This window comes from Branchiostoma belcheri, unplaced genomic scaffold (assembly GCF_001625305.1).
Source record: "Branchiostoma belcheri isolate BF01 breed outbred unplaced genomic scaffold, Haploidv18h27 scaffold92, whole genome shotgun sequence".
Lineage (NCBI taxonomy): Eukaryota > Metazoa > Chordata > Leptocardii > Amphioxiformes > Branchiostomatidae > Branchiostoma > Branchiostoma belcheri.
This window is the reverse complement of record NW_017804598.1, coordinates 917946-936164: the sequence shown is the minus strand read 5'-3', so window position 1 is coordinate 936164 and position 18219 is coordinate 917946. Positions and strand designations below refer to the sequence as shown.

General features: G+C 37.7%; 2 protein-coding genes across 2 annotated transcripts in view; one reads left to right on the top strand and one right to left on the bottom strand.

Moving 5' to 3' along the window:
- Positions 1-11284: 11284 nt before the first annotated feature.
- LOC109488165 (EF-hand calcium-binding domain-containing protein 11-like) overlaps positions 11285-18219 on the bottom strand; it is a 15927-nt gene continuing 8992 nt past the window's right edge. Inside the window, exons 4-6 of the mRNA XM_019792324.1 lie at positions 15795-15896; positions 15479-15569; positions 11285-12828 (exon numbers count right to left, since the gene is read on the bottom strand). Of these exons, the coding sequence (XP_019647883.1) occupies positions 12744-12828; positions 15479-15569; positions 15795-15867 (249 nt within the window). The 5' untranslated portion in view covers positions 15868-15896 and the 3' untranslated portion in view covers positions 11285-12743. The remainder of the gene's footprint in view (positions 12829-15478; positions 15570-15794; positions 15897-18219) is intronic.
- Positions 17938-18219, top strand: part of LOC109488150 (F-box only protein 11-like) — a gene marked incomplete at its 3' end in the record, with an annotated part of 5699 nt that continues 5417 nt past the window's right edge. Inside the window, exon 1 of the mRNA XM_019792307.1 lies at positions 17938-17965. Coding sequence (XP_019647866.1) covers positions 17938-17965 — 28 coding nt within the window. The remainder of the gene's footprint in view (positions 17966-18219) is intronic.

Sequence of the window (18219 nt, the reverse complement as noted above, 5' to 3'; positions counted from 1 at the left end):
AGAGACCTTAAAAGGCCTTTAAATCTCCTTGCTTAGATACCATATAAAACACCTAGCAATTTAGAAATTTAAAAAGAAACCATTAGGACTTTTCAATATTGCCTCAATTATTTGCCGTAAGCAGCACTGCATTAGGAGTTAGAAGCTACTTTTCAACCATGCACTTAGCGCATGCAGCGCTAAGTGCCCTTGTGTGGTACAGTTGCCAGTAATGGCATGGCAAGTACGAAGTACATGTGTATTCTTAAGTTTGGTCACCTCTGGCTGTATTGTAGGGTTTACACCAGGGCATATGCATAGAGAATCTTGCAGAGAGCACAGCTATTGAAGACTCAGGATCTAAATGACTTTCATATTCAATATGAAAGTCACCTACACTGAAACCAAAATACACAGGTTTAATGGGAAGTTTAATAGCCAGGGCACTATCCTCTTTAATCATACAAGGGGAGTGACCATAAACTAATGGAGGATGGTACCCAGGCTAATGGAAGTGGTTAAGCATAGATATTGATGGATGCACAGGATACTGGTAATGCAAAATTTTTCTGGGTGATTTAATTTTCCCAGTTTTCCTGTGACCTCTCCACAGCAAATTCATGCCATGAATATGCCTTCCTTGTATCACTACTGTGTTACAGAATTGTTTCAACCACAAATTTAAAACACAAAAAAAACCTCTTTTTCCTTCCTACCAAAAAACTACATCAAAATCAAGTGCATTTACAGTACAACATGGCTTCAAATTACAATTATAAGTTAAATGTTATGCATTTTGCTACCTTATTATCTGTAAAAACAAAGAAGTCTACAGCTAGGAAAAGAAGCCAGTAAAGTTCTCCAACAAATCTGTTTTACTGGATGTATCCTCAATAGTTTACATGATGCCATTTGGAAGAAGCACTTAACTGGCTAGACTTGCGGCAGATGTCTTGTTGCATTAACTTATAACATTACAGCTAACAAAGGTAATTATCTAAAAAAAAATCTCATTCTTCCTGATGCTAATAACAATATCAAATTTGTACCTTAAGTAACCTCCTTTCACATTGTTAGTACATGTGTTATACAGGCTTGTTTGGCTCTTGATTTGAGAAAGGCTTTCATATAACACACATGCACATTTTCAAGTCTAGAAGCTGTTGTACAATAGCTACCTACACTACCAATCCCAGTAGGTCACTTCAAACGGAATAGCCCTTCACGGTGAGGACCTATGCTGCTATTTTTGCAACATAGTTTTCCCATTTGGCAGTATCATCTCCATACAAGGACACATTTCCCCAACCATATGTTAGTATTCTAAAGTACAATATCTAGAAAATGCATTACAGTGAGTTTTGTCCCATAATCCAAATTGTGCAATGTTGTATGATATCAGGCTCATATTTTCTATGATGGTCTAGTCAAAATATGTTCAACACACACACAGGACTTCATTATTCACACACCTCATGTCAGCTGCTACCTCTGGGTATTGCTCAGAGCCCTGGATCTGTTTGAGATAACAGGATTGCTATTGACTGCCCCAGGCCATCGGTTTTCATTACCACACATGCTGTTTTCATTGTTTCAGGAATACCTGCTGATAATACCATATTTTCTACTTGAATGTACAGCTTGAGGACCGGACAGTTTCTGCTGGCTGAAAATTTTTTAATAAACCTAAAATTAAGTACGCAGCCTAGCATTTGTGACAGCCTGTGAAATTTTATCAATTTTAAAAAGTGTAAAAAGTGCATACTAGTACTTTAAAGTTTAATTCAAGAAAATATGGTAACATCGCCTCATATGGGAGTTCACAAATTAGGGTTAGACAACTTTGATGAATATCAGATTTAAGCTCCCTCTCTATTCTTAATTTGTTACTTTAGAACAAAGTATGTGACAGCTCACATTCTGATCGATTCCCACATAACAATTTTACTGCCACCAAGCTGCTGGCAATGCACAGGCATACCACTAATTGTAAAAGTTCAAAGAGAAAATGGATAAGATAGCTCAGTTGTAAACTACTCTTTGTACAAGCTTGTGTAATAAATGGTGGTCTAAAAAACATTGTTTCATTTGTGGAATAACCTAAAGCAAATGGCCACCATTGTTATGTCCCTCCTTTTCCCTACAGGCATTTGTGTTATGTCATCTATGCCAGCATTGCAAAGTCCCATTGAGATGTATTCAGCAAGTAATGAGCTGTTTCAAAAACTGTCTTCACGTTCAAGTTTCAGGTGACTTGGCCCACAAATTGAAAGAGGAATTTTTGTCAATAGCATGGCTGACGAAGCATGTCACCTTCGTGACTGTACTACTAGCCTGAGAGATGCACATGCCAATCATCACAACAGGTGCATTCTGATCAGTACACAGTAGGAAGACTAGAATCTGGCAAACAGGCCAAACTTCTAATTGAGCATTTTCATGTGGCAAAAAGTAGACAATAGGAGACAAATTGGAACAATTCATCAGAGGAGGACAGGTGAGTTTACCCCTGAGAGCAGCTAATCTGTCCCAATGACAGGATTACTTACACCAAACACTGGAATCCTATTGCTGGCAGTTAGGTGAGACTCTGCTAGAAGGGATTTTCGTCCTAATGGACAGAGGTTTAACTTTCAACCTCTGTTGACTAGAATCAGTAATGTGGACAGCAGGTGTGTCTCTCACGCTAGAGATCCAGTAGCCAGCACTGTTTGGAGAGCTGCGCTAATCTCTAGAGAAATGAGGCATTTTTTTTCTGTCACCTGCAAAATTGAAAAATTGTTTTTCTGCCTCAAGCAAGGAGAGGTAGAAAGTGGCAGCAGATTTTCCCACGATGCGTGTAGTGATGACACAGGTGATCAGTTTTCCCCCTCAGGACTTTTCAGTTGACTAGAAAATTTACAGCAGAGGGATTAGCTTTTTGACTGTGCCATGACCCACTCTAGGACTGTGAAGGTTAACAACCCGATTGTGACTAGGATTGGCACTATTCCATCTATGGCTGTCACACCTGATACAACAGGATCTACATATAAAGACATGTAGTAAGAACTAGAGTGGTGTTGGAGATATAAAATGCTGTTGCCTTTGAGAAGATTACTGAAAAATAGCAAATGTCATCATCCTTACAAAGGATTTTATTAAATCTATTTCAGAAAAGAGTTTCCAAACACTAGAGAGGCCATGTGTTGTCACCATGTATAGACACACACTCTATTCTAATCTATAGTAACCTATTTCTTAATGTTGAATATAGTCACATTGAGCATTCTGCAAAATAAAATGCTTACAACTTATGACAATGTTGTTTATAGAAGAAAATTAATACCAGGTAAGGAGGTGATTAGTTCCTGTTGTTTGATGACCAAACATAACCCTCTAACATCTATTATCAAAAATGTCACACACCTGTGACTTTTACTATGGTGAGGAAACTTTGTGAATACAAACATGTCAAAGATAACAGATTAAAAAGAGATGGACTTCAACAGGTATATATAGGTACAAAATTGAGTGTAGATAAAAGCAACTAGACCAAATCAAATGACTGATATAATACAGGTTACCTGTTGTAGATTGGTTTTAATAATCTACAGTGTTTGTAGGAGTCATTATGTAGTCTAATAACACAATGTTTTCCTCATAATTTGTCGAATATATGATAGGTCACTGAAAAACAGCCTCCAAAAGACCGTTAATTCTTCTTGGAGTTGGAATGTATAACCGGCTAGAACTTCTGTATGAATAACAATTAAGTTTTAGATTGAAGTTACTGAGGTTTGGAAGAAGGGAGGAAAGGTAATTTCTGACATAATCCCCTCAGGGCAGACTCTCAATCACCCAGGCTTCCATTACCTGTGGGGAGGGAGTCATAAAACAGGCTCTGCCCTGGAATACTTCCAGCCTGCTGCCCCCATCAGATAAGCAGATTTGCATTGATCAGTGAATCCTCACAAACATCACATTTGCAGTCTTCCCTTCCCTGGAGATTTAGGCTTCAAACTACCCGTCTTGATGTTAATTTCTACTATATATGTGGAGACAGCAACAAAGGTTGACACTGAATCAGCACTATCCTCATCCTGCTGGGAATTTATTCCTCTGACGTGCATATCAAATAATAGCCTGATTTAGTTTACACCAATATTTTGTGACTGAGCAAATACAGTACAAGGTCCCAGAAAACTATAAAGGATGGCACCCAGGCTAACTGAATAATATTTAAAAGTCTATTATCAGTATAATTTCTAGAAGATTATATTGGTGCTCCTTTTCAATTTTCAGCTGATCTACACAAAGTACAATATATCTAAACAAATTGTTACCATGGGTCATCTTAGCAGCATATCATACCTGAGTTTATATCTGTGAATAAGATTTTTGGTAGAAAATGAACTCAGTACAGTCAACAATTTCTTTCACATCTTGTTTTACCACGATTATTTTTGCAGATCCTATAGAAGCAATTCAGTTGACAAGAAAAAAGTGAAAATGCCAGACACTAGCCACTGTAACCATACCCATGATTGCATAGACTAATTCTGTAACAATAATCCATTCAAGTACCTCACAATCTAGGCTACAGCCAGAAGTAACTGCTGATAAGATAACACCCCATGGCCCACAGTTATTAGTTGAAGTGAAGCTTAGGTCTTCTTACCTGGCCAAGAGGTAGGAAAAAACGACCTGCCATGGCGTCGGGATATTAAAACGATATCACACCAGACCCGATGTCTGTAATCGCCATCTAAAACTGATCTAATGATAGCGCCTGTCATACTCATGCACATAAATCACACGTTTCCTAGTTACCTTCAAGCTGCTTTCGTGCGTCAGCCGTTACCACCTCTCCACGCAGCCAGCCATCCATTACCAAGAACAACCAACATCCCCAGGGGCAATTCTCCCTAATTATTTGGATAAATGTCTATAAATAAATTTACAATAGCGCATCATGCCGTTGCCAGGATGCAATCCTCAATATTAAACAAGTCATTATGTGCCTTTTCAGCATGACCATTTGTTATTATCAAGGAAGGGTTTTGGTAAAAGGCATCTATCAAACATGCTATTAAATGTCTTGTTGATTCAGTGGCCCTTGTCTGATTTATTGTCAAAGCATAGATGTTCTTTTCTAGTTCATTATCTACTTTATGGGTTTACGTTCTGCTTGTTTTCTTTCTCCGGCTTACACATTATCAGCAAGATTCAACAAAGCAACCCATCAAATAACAGTTGGTGAGGTGACTCATTATTTACAGTGGCCTCCATAAATAAAGCATTTATCATAATGAAATCGGCAAAGCAATTTCACCGAACATGAAGTGGTAATACACAGAAGTTATTTTCACTCAGATTTCACGTCAGAAATGGCCCTGAATGAGCCATAATTAATGGTAGTCCAAGAATAGCAGCTCTTACCAAAACAGTATCTTTTAACTAAATTTGTCTTCATAGACATGACCACAGTGCAATGATGCTTGTCTAAAAGAATGTGACATTTCAACAGTGAAAAAAAAGGTGTCATTAGGATATTTTCATTCCATCAAATCAAGATCAAAATACACCTGTTTAAAACCACTTCAGAGGATCCAAGCCATAGATTTTGGGGACAATTCTTCCTTTATTGGAGTTAAGTGCCATCTTGTAAATTCATATCAATACTGTGCTGATATGACCAACAGTGCATATAGCCCTAGATGAATTTACCAGTATGATGCTTTCCATAAGACCGTACCGCAATGCTGGCTCTGTCCTCTGCCATTGCACTGAAAGTATGACCAGAATACTAGAATGACTGTTTAAGAAGCATTTGCAATAATCTTTGTACAATCAATAGCAATGGTACAATTGGCCAACAACATTGGTAATAGGTTGTTCCATTAGTTTTAGCATGCCTTCCTTCATGGTGTTTTTATCTGTAGAATTCCTAGCTAAAGCTAATGGTAATCCCTGAACACACATTTTAAGGCAGTATTAGCACCACAATTATCAAGACATTAGCTCAATCACAGGCTTTATTGGGCAGGTATGTTAGCTTTGTCATGTTGGCTCGACAGTGTCTGTTGTCATAACAACCTGCACAAACAGCTGACTGGGCAATGACACTGCCACGTGTGCATCATTTACAAGGGGGTCTGCATGCCTTTTTCCATCAGGCATAGCATTAGCCATTTTAACTTTTGCCATTAATCGTAACCTACCACTTTAATTCAGCAAAATTCCTTTAAAAATTCTGTGAAGTGTAATTGAATGCTTCAAGGAGCTTTCACATAGCATATTATTTCTTATGTTGAACTCATCGTTAAGCATTATTGAAATCCCTTCGTATGGTGTAGTCAAATGTCCTGAAAAGAGAACGAAATGTTCACCATCCATGGAAATGGCAATATGCAAGTAATGCATAGCAATATGCAAGTTATGCATAGTTACTACCACAGATATACATGTACATGTACATGCACACCAGTGTACATGTATATCGTATCCAAAAGTTCAAACCGCTCTATTATCCAAAGGCCTCTGTATCATAGCGTCAAATATTGGCACCACCCTTTCATGCAAGCAACATATTACTAGTACCACCTACATTAAAATGGATGCTTCCTATCCAAATCGCTGCCATGGAGACGTGTAAACTATCACAGATGTTACCACAATCTGGTTGCCATGGTGCTGAAATGCTATCACTTCAAAGCAGACACACCAAAGAGATCTTTTATGTTGGTGGCTCTACAAAATCACCAACTTTCTTCATCTGCAATGTTTTGGCAGTGTTGAAATGTACGTCACTATGGCAAAAGCTTAGAGAAGAGATTTCCTGATTCAGTTGCTTCCTAAGTCCTAACAATGTAAAGGAAAGTCACCTTGTCCAAAGCAGGCATAACAAAGTGTAGGTATACTTGTTTGATTGAAAACACAGAGTAAATCTGGTCTACATCATTAATGAATTTTGAAAGTATTTCTTGTATCAAATGTAGGAGTTTTTAACTGTTACGGAATCAGTAAAATGTGTTACAATGTGTCCTGCTGATTTCGTAGAAATCTGTACCATACAAAAGGACACCCTGAGCACCAAAATCTCCTCAGCTTTACGCATACAATGCTCCAAAGATTGGATACAGCCTGGCTTTCAAATCTATAACATATTCATGAAAAGATTTTCAAAACACAGTGGGTGACTGAGACGATAAAAGAAATGACACTTATGCAATAGCTGTGCTGAAGTCAATGACAGGGTACAGAATATTGAACCACTTAAGATGCAAAAGTAAAGAAAAGGGTAGGACTGTCAGACGAAACATACAACAAAAATGTAATCAGACTGAGAAGAACTACCCTATTCAAATCTCGACATTAGGAAGCTATATATAGTCAAATGGATGTAATCATCAACAAACCTGCTTGAAATTGGTGTTATCTACATTGCTATGTATCAACTTAGGAGACATTTGATTCTGAATGTTTCCTGAAAACAAATGCGTATAATAATAATGAACATTATCATGGTCAAGTCTGATATCATGGTCAAGTCTGACTTAGACCCTAACATTGTAGGCAAGGCACTTTTACAATATGTCAGCCTTATTTTGCAGACTAGAATTGAAATAAAAGTTTTGACACTTGTCCATTGTCATATTTTTGTATGAAATAGATGACAAAGTGGTGACAAAAAGCTATAATGTCACAGCCAATTAACTTGAACACTTCCTCTGATGGCTAAATATCTGTTGTTACTGTTGACAACATTGGCTCTTATCTGTTACATCCAGAATGCAGACCACGCAAGTTGACACAGAAACAGACAACACAAAGGAAAATGTGCACACCAGTAGGGGCAATGGGTGGCACCTGTTTATATCATCTGCCTACTTACCAGCACATTATTGTGTTTAGATAACAATCACGCAAACATTACCTGCTGAACTCTCCTCCTGGGGGTCACAGCAGATGATTGTAATTAAGAGAATATCTGCTGCACCAGTCACAGCAAGAATCTTCTCAGATAACAGTAATCATTTTCCAGTGGTTAGAGTCTTCCTGCAAGCCCAATCACTGAAGTACTCGCTCCCTTGCCTAGCTAATTTTAGCCGATAGAACAATCCAAATTGGGTCGTGTGAGAGGAATAAGATACACATTTGGTTTGAATGTACTTTGTCAGATTGAAGCAAACATTGTTGAAGTAAACATTGATGTAATAAATTAGCCTTGAACAACAGCCATCATCACTGTGCAAAGGTGTAATATATGTATGTGCCTCCAAGCAACAAGAAAACAAAACAATGTTGTTGAGAAATTCACTATAAATTACTGCAAATTAAAACAAAATATTGCCTAAGTAAGTATCTATAGCTTTGTTTGAAAGTGACACTTTTTAAAAGTCGTTACATATTTCATTCTTATTCAGTGACAAAAACAGAATATAAAATTTTGATTTTTAGGATATTTTGTAGATCTTCAGGTTAGCATCCTCCAGGCTTGGTAAGGATGGTAAAATTCATCATAAAATTGGGTTTGACTGGCCAGCTAGGGGAGTGGGTCCACCGTTATGGCTTCATTTCTCCCTTAGAAACTGCCTGGCTTACCTCCACTGGCCAATTATTCTCCCTATTTGCCTAAATTTTACTGTTTTTGAACCCGCGTTGTTAGTCTGGTGGAGACTACATGTACCTTCAGGTGATGTTTGACAGGTCTCAGTTGCTGCTCACTTTTCGGTGGCTGAGAGCAGGCAATAAAGCGCCTGGGAGGGACTGTAGGAGGGTCTGATGACACATGTATCCATTCCTAGGGGAGTAATTATGGGCAGATGGGTCTGAGATGAGCCAGTCTGCATGGCCAGAAACAAGCAATTTCTGCTCCCTTTCGCCTATTATCTGAGCAATATCGTCTGGTGTCAGCCCGGCAGTCTGAAAAAGGGCAGCAGAGTTGCCGGCAGAATGGCTCAGAGCAAAATTAGATATGATTTATGGAGGAATCTGAGAATGTTGCCGGATGTTACAATTCTGTAAGGCGGTTCTCTGAGAACGTATGGCACAGCTTTGCGATAGTGCATCCTTTCTTTTCTGTATTTACCTGGAAACAGTAGTCATTAACTGATTAGCTGTGACAGACCTCACAATAGACAATCAGACACATTAGACAGGTGAGACCACAGCAGACACAATAACCGTACTGTAATCCCCACATCTGTGCTATGATAAAACTGCCACACCTGTGCAAGTAGTTTTCTACTTAAATGGTTGATCTTTCTGCCTAAACATGGTAAATTTCACAGGTATTAGAATAGTCTTTTGTAATGCTACCACAAAGAAAGAAAGCTATCAGAAGTGAACAAAAATAGTTCCCTTCAGATTTGGTTGACAAAGGTTAATAAATCTACTCAAGGAGCTTCAAATACGATTTATTTGAAGCCCATGTTACTCTAGCAACCCATGGTTTAATACACAATAGCTAGCAGGCAAATCAGGTTAAAACTACCAAATTTGTGTCCTTGTATGTTTAGGCCACACAAATTTAATCAGTTGGTTATTGAATTCATCTGCTTCATTTTTTTCTGATTTGCAAATACTTTCAACTGAATCAACTCAGATTCAAATTCTGACATATTTTGGTCCAACAGTTGAAGAAAGTCCTTGTCTTCCTTATTGTTTTTTCCATGTATGATCTGAGAAATGACAAATTAAATTGGTGTGGCCTTAGTGTGTTTGATATGTTTTCCAAATGGACTCATCCATTAGTAATTTAGTAGATCAGAAGCAAATCTCCTCAAGCAAAGCAAAGATGTTATGCCAATTATTCCTGTGCAAATTGGAAGAATAAATGTGATTTGTTACTTGACTGAAATAGACCTGGCAACAGTCTGTGGAGCAAGAAAACATGAAAACATAACACAGAAATCAAGGCCAACAACTTAGAAATCTTGCACACTAAGACATAGATCTACAGATGCAAATATTTTCTGAAATAAAAAAAAGAACAGTATTTACCAAGATGTCTTGATGTACACTTTACAAATTTTCCTTTAATAGGACTAAGGTCTGCATTATGAATCACAGGACAACATGCAACCATTACGTGGTTTTTTTTCTACTCATGGGAGATCATCTGTTTTAGACAGTTGAGACTTGAGAGTGTGCAGAAGAGGCAAAAGAAAGTAATGTTAACCACCCTTTCTTCTCATGAGAATGATACTAAAATCCCTCCACTTGTATTTGTTTCTGTACACTTGTACAGTACATGTATTTACCATCTTGTCTGTTTTCTATCCAAAAAGTCTCTCAGACATTAACCTACCTTCCAGTTCACATTTGACACTGTGATTGTATCTTACCTTGTGATGCATGTTGAACCTCGTTTGTTACAGACTAATACAGTCCTGGTCAGTGTCGTCACAGGTAAAACTTGGCACGCCCCGACGACTGATCCCTCACACCAGCACTGTCTGACTATCTGTCTCAAGTATCAGCTCTGCAGCAATGTTCAGGCACTTGTAGACATTCTCACTTTGTCTGGGCTGCACTTGGACATGTGGAGATTCTACTCTTCAGCTTATAAGACCTCATTCATTGACAAAGAGCTGGTGTTTGATGTACATTTTGCACTACTGAGTGGACTACTCTGTCATTAGGCCACATAAATTTAATTCTGTGTTTCTTGCATTGTTTTGTTGGGAGAAATGTGGAACAAGAGAAGTACATTAAAAAACGTTGGATATATATTTTGATGCAAGATCATTGCAGATCTCTTTTGTCTTTATTTTTACAACTTGAATTGAATTCTAGAAGGTAAATTTCCTGACAAAATTTATCAAGGTCAATGAAACACAAATATCTCTATTGACAAGTATCTTTCAATTTTGGCAGTCATAATCAAAGATATGAGATGACATAGGATTTCTAGCTGACATAAAGAATTAACAGAGATAGATACATACTGTCATTTTATGTTTTAGCAGAGGGACGTAATGGATAGATGGGTGTTGTTGCATCACCATGGTAACCTCACAAACATCATTAGATGGGGAATCAAATAGTATGTCTAATGACATGCGGATAGATTTATGAGTCACCAGGCATCTTTAGCTCCATAGATCATATTATGGTATTACTGAGATCTGCATGACGCATTTGCACAGAAGCCTGTTATCTATCATAAGGCCATACCAAATTAAATAATTGGTTCTCGGATTCACCATCTTCATTTTTTTCTGATTTGAAAAGGAAAAAAAAAGATTCAGATTCTGAATCAACACCAAAATGCTCATATTTAGGCCCAAACAGTTGACAAAAGCTCGTTGTCTTCCTATAGTTGTAACAGTTTTTTCGTCTATCAATGCATTGGTTTGATACAAAGTTTAGAATTCATTATTTGAAAGTGCATGAAATTCTATGCATGATTGCATGTAAAACTGTTTTGTCACTAGTATTCGTGGCATAATACAACAGTGCATTATCAGCAAATACATTGTTTTTTCAGCTGAAAATAACCAGACATGACTATGACTTGGAGATAACAGGTAATGAAAAAAGGCATACCAGTGTAGCAATAAATAACATGGGGCTAAGGCCATGAGGCCATTGTACTTTTTGTGAATTAAGTCACTGATGCACTTTAAAATGTTATTCACTTTATAATATTTGAATGTTTAAAATGTATGATTTTACAAAGAAATCCATTGGATTACATTTGTTTTGATGTTTTTAAAATTCAAACCTATTGGTGATGATCAAAATTTTCTGGCTGTTGTCAGTGTTGAACCATGTCTGACTGCCTGTCTGACAACTAAATCCTCGTCTCCATTGTAATCCTTCAACACTATACAAAACCTATAATTATGTGTAGGCGAGGGACCTTGGCCAGGGCATTTCTGATGTCATCGCACGTAACTGGCGAGGCCTATGACGTTTTGTTATGGAACTTCCTCTTGTCAACAAGAGTGGGAAGCATACAAATATATGGTGTAAATGTAGTTGAAAATTTACAAAACAGAAAATGAAACTAAGAGGTCACAGGTTTTGTAATGATGTGAATTCAGTGATGTCTTTCTTCACGGAGAATTCAGGTGTGAAATTGTGACGCAGTCTTTGTTGATGTTTGGTACATGATTGTCATGGATTGGCAGAAAACACAATTCTACATGCCCAATGAAATGTAAGCAATTGAGCCTTCACTGATGACCTTTGTGAGTGCTAGCGTCTCATAGCAACAAGATTCCTACCACATGCATCGTCTGTCACCACTCCTCCCCTTACACAAACACATTAAAAAACTTTCGTAATGTTGCACTGGTCTAACACTTTTACTCGTGATAACCATGTAACCAAAGATATGTACATGTACACTACTGGTATTTACAACTTTTTAGGAAGTAAGTAAAGTTTGGTTCAAGACTTGATAACTGATAAAAACAGCAAACTTGCATGCTGTTGCAACAATACTGTACGTAAATAGCTGATGTGTAATAATACCAGATACCTGATACAAAATCAGTCAAGGATGACAATAAAAGTTGTCTGATGGTCACCTTAATGGGGTAAAATAGCCCATTTCCCAGCCTTCAGAATGTCCTTGGAATCCTGCCAAGTGGCCATTTATTAAGCCAAGGTCAAACAACAATGCAATTTTGATGTCAAAAATAATACTGGGTACCTTATATGAATCTTAGAAAATGTTCATCTCCAGCCCATGCGACATCAATATCATAAACATTTGAAGGGGGTTTATATTCCAACCAGAAATAACTTTTGGCTCTTGAGGTCAGAGGTCACATCCTGTCATCCAGGCTGTACTTCATCATGTATTCAAAGTCCCTGTAGCTGACCCTGCTGTCCCCATCACTGTCCACCTCCCTGTGGGGCAAACAGAGTTTATCAACACTTTTATGTTGCCATCACATAACTGTAAATTCATTTATAACTGAACTGCACAGGAAATGTAGCAAGGGGTTTTTGGCGATGTTTTAAACAATTCTGTTGTACTGTACTGATAGTAATACAGCATCAGTGGAATGGAAACATATTGACAGTGCCATGAATTCATGGAGAGGTCTCTGTGATAATAAAACCATGTCGGACATTTAAGATTTTCAGTAGTGCTGTCAGTAAAAACACCTTGACTTTGAACTGTCAAATGTACTTAGCACTGACTGTCCCCCATTCATACTGCAATGGGGAAACCTGGTCTTCCTCACATTATATGCATACATGTATGTACTACACTTTGCATTATATATATAACTTGTCTTGATTCTTAAACCTGACAAAAATCACCTTTCTTTTCAGTCTGTATTTTGCACAAGTCTACAGACCTTTGCCACACTTGATTAACCAGGAGTTTCAAGTCATGGACTTAACATGTTATTTTCTAGAAATCATGACAGATGAAAGGCTATAGAAGGTGTAATTTATTGTGCTGACTTTCCGTGTCCATATTATTAACCCTGTCAACTGGGATTTCATTAACGTCCTGTTATCTATCCTCCACATGACCTCCACCTGCCCTTCCAACCCAGCCTCACTACCATCAATCATAAACAACACAATGTTGCCATAGCAACATCCTATTAGCCTCTCCTCGGTTTTCAACTCAGGTCAAGATTGAATACTAGTGTTTACTTGTGTTGGCATCTCAGTGGATGTATTAAAAATGGCTATAGAAATCCATTCTTGAGTTTGGTATTCTTTAATTAATTTTGAAAAGAAATGACGTCTATATGAAGGGTCTGGCTTCAAATCCCAATGGCAGGCCCCAGCAGTGTAATGTATTCGAGTGACAACAAGTACCTAGCTTTGGTTAGGGACATCCTCTCGGATAGGATGTATAGCCAGAGGTCCCATGTTTGAGTAGAGTAACACCTCAAGCATCACCACTTATCGAAAAGGGGCCCTTCCCAGATTGGATCAAACCTTACAGTCTGGTCTCAGGGTTGACATCATGAAATGGCAACAGTCACCTATCATGTCAATCTTTCCACAAATGTCGTAAATCTTAATAATAAACAAATTATTAAATAAACAACGAGCAAGAGACCATGCCTGCTTCTTTGACACCAATAATGAGTTGTTGTGCTTTAACTTACATTTGTGTCATTATGTACATACACATAATACTAGTATTATCCACTTTCACAATACAGCCATACCTGGCATTGTACAACCCACCATCATGTCTATATCTGAACACACATTCATGGTATGCTTACAAAAGAAATGAAAGGTGAAGGATGAATGAGATGTTTTGAGAATATGCTATACATTGTGTGAATCATGACAAACAAATCCTGTCCCCACCTGTAGTTCAACCTTCTACATGTATCTGAAGGCTACATGTTAGCTCATATTCTGGGAATTTTTTCCACATCACTGTCAAGCACTGAAATAAGGCTGTTTATCCGGTGCACCTTTTGTTGAGCGGGTGAAAAGGTACAGGCTCTTAGCATTTAATTGGGATGTGTTGTGGATTATCGCTGCCGAAGCCTCTGTAGTTGCCGTGGAGACAGCGGCGTGTGTTGGTGATTAAGGGTGCTTTCGGAGGCTGACTGGTGCAAGGTCAGGTGTGTTAGCTCCTCTTGTTGTTACAGTTAGCCGGTAACAAGGATGTGGTGATGACATTACAGCGGATCCTCAATCCGATAAAAATTGCTGCGACACTAGCTGGGCTGATTCATGTTTGCATGTTGTTTGTCAGTAAAATCACTGACTATTCTACAATCATGATGGAATCATTTTTTGGAGTAAGTACAAGAACTGATAAGTCAAAAAAGTAGAAAAGAAAGCCAGGCTTTAGCTTTAACTTGAAGCACTAATAGTATTACATTCAGATAGACTAGCACATTTGGTCTACTGACAAAAATGTAAGTCATGTCAGTGTCAGTATTGAAGCATGATGCTTACAACAAAATATCAAAGAAAATGTATAAAGAATCCATACATATGAGACAAAAATACCCATAGACAATTTATAGTACGGTGTTACAAATGATCCGTCATAAAGATCACAGTTTTCTTTTGGATTGATGGGAGGAGGTTTCAATATGTTGCCCCGACAGTTTGTGGTATCCTCACCAAAAGGCCCTCATTTACCTCATGATAACAGTTATAACTGATGTCTGATTTCAGTGGGCAACTTCAACAGAGACTGTTGTAGACTATAATTACACATTATTAGGAACAACTGAAAACCCTTAGTTAGCCTCTTTAAATGGATAATGCTTACAATTAATGTGTGTACTTACAATTCAGTCAATAAAGTTAGTGTTATACCTCTTCTTGTGGGTTAAACCAATGGTTTGAGTAAATTCCTAGTAAGCTCTCAGTCTGTGACAAAACATTTGTCCATCAAGATCCATTTATTTTTTTAAGATCAAAGTTTCGCCATCAAAATGTCGTAATTAAAAATTATAATAAACAATAGATAAAAAAAGTATTGTTCTACCTTATGTTTGCTCTAGTCTTTGTTTGCTCTCCAGTTGAATTCCTGATTTTCCTTCATCAGACATACCTGAACGCAGCCTCCATCCGGTGTCTGGGGATGTGGGGGGCCACCAGAGACCCCGCCCTCAAAAGGTCATCTAAGGTCAGGAACCCACGGCCTGGACAAATTACAAGAAAGGTTTTATTCTAACTGTTCAAATCTGTCGCCATACAGAACAAACTAGCTGTCTAAATCATCAAATGACCATACAATCAAGAAAGGGGTACAGGCATTGATGCATTGCTGCCATAGCATGTTAGGGGGCGCTACTGTAACAGGTAGAATCAGTGTACAATACAGATACATGTAGACAGGGTATAGGTATAGGTAGTCAGGTACTTACAGTGCGTGTCGAAGGCTAGGAACACCTGTCGGATTTCCTCATCCTTGTCCTGTGTGGCCATCTTGGAGGACATCACCTTTATAAAGGGTTCCAGTTCCAACACTAGAGAGATGGAACAATGAAGTATGGATCAACATGTTTTTGACACAATAGGCTTTGAGGACCTTACAGTGTTTGAAAATATTGACACAGCTTGAAACTTTATTACCAATGTAAGGGGCTGACATACAGTACAAAAATTTTTAAAAAATTGACAAGTAGTATATTAAATACATGTAATACTTTTATGCAGAAGAAATTTAATCTACAGCAATAATGTTCCAAATTCAATATCCTTTTTGATGGATTAAACATCACAGCATAGGAGTGATGTAGGAGGTGACAAGGTTAGTGGAGCTTCTCTTTGAAATACACAATAAACTAGTTAGGCAGATGCTGCTTTAAAGGTGTAAGAGTGGCATCATCCCTAACTAGCTTTGTCACTTTTTGAGACTCCAGCTCTGTTGGCTATTTGTCCAACAACACCACCTAGCAAACTAAAGCAGAAGTACATCAACATGGCTGTCTTGTAACAACGTGGAAATGCTGGAATAGCAAATCTTACATGTAGAAATGTTGTAATTACATGTCTTCAACTAGGGTGTCTTAAATAAATGAACTTTGAGATAGCACATTGGTTGAAGATATGAATCCTAAAGATATTCCTATGACGTAAAAATAGAAGGCAGAAAATGATGGTGCTGAAATGACATGCTTTGTATTGTACTTCTGGTTTTATCTTAATCTTATGCAAAGCACTTGTGATACTATGAGCATGTTTTCCTTGCATTTCATGACATTGTTTACTTTGCCTTGTTATCATGTTTATGATAGAATAAACTAACTTTGCATTTTTAGTTTTTTTTTTGTTTTCATGAATTAACTGCACAAATCCAATCTATTAAGTCATGATAGTCACTTCATAGCATGGAAGAAAACTGATCAGCTCACAACAATGGCAAGCAAACGTTAAAAGCACCACATAGTGACAATATCACAAACTGCAGTAGCTAAAGCAAGGATACATGTTCTGTACTTTCAATACACATTGCTTATTAGGACATCAAGGGAGTTGAAAGAGGTACATGCATACTTACAAACATTGTGCTCAATGTGCATGCATGTACCAATAAAATTCTTCAATTTTTCTAGGCAACTGATTATAATATGATTGACCAGGAAGCCAGTTCTGAAAATTGTTGACACATGAATACCTACAGTAATCTCACATTACTACATGCTGCCATGTATGCTTGAAGAACTAGTTAATTCCCCATCCTGTTCTAAATTTCTGGGGAGATCCCTGAACTGTAATTTTAAAAGTTAGCTGTCTACGAGTCAGAAAAGATACTTCATGTAGTAGACTTGCAGAAAATTACACATGTATTATTATAATCCATGGAGGTAGGAGGGTTCTGACTCCATGGATAATCCTGGACTTACTAATACTATGTATTTGTAAGTATTGAAATGTGTCCGTTGTTTCTAATGCACATTTTAGTATGATTTTACACTGATAATACATGTACTTGACTAGACCTATAGTACGTATATGTGCATTAAACTTATACCTCATAGGTATGAATTAAAATGTTGAGGGAATGTACCTGTCATCTCTAGCAATAAAGGTCAAATTACTCCCTATGATCTAGACATGAGGTGATATGATATGATATGGAATAAATACTCAGTATAAGCTATATTTTTGCTTTTGATTAACCTTCTTTCTGCCCTTTACATATTCCATGGTGCAATGATAAAAAAACAATAACAGCAAGAAGTGTGTTAAAACTCCTAAAAAAGTTTACTTGGGGTTTTTACTGTTATTGAACACAAGAAATTTAACCCTGTCAACCACCTACCTGATGCGATACACCTGAGCAAGGCAGGAGGACAATGTCAAACATTTGTTTTGCAACTGATAAATGACCTTTTGGCGTAACACAGTTTTGTACAGTAAGTACAAGCTACGTGTGACTGGAGTATAGAGTTTGATCCACTCACACTAGGAAGGACCTCTAGTCTTTTTTTATAAGTCTGGTGGATTCTTTAACATGCTCAAGGTGTTACAATACATGTACCTCCATTTTTCATGGAGGTCAAAATGTGGCCTGTGGCTTTATCTTCCATCCGTAGGATGTCCGTAACCAAGAAATTCAATATGTAAAATTTAGATATCAACACAGATGAGCTTTCATACTCCTATAGTATTTGTGCTCGAACCATACTCACCACGTTGCCCATTCACTTCTGTAGCATTTTTAAAGACCTGGTCCACTTCAAACTGTAAAAGGCAGTGCAGGGTCAGTATGTACTGGTAAGAAAGAACATCAAATAAACAGCAACTAGAAATACGAATGTCTCATGAACTTGTACTGCTTTAATT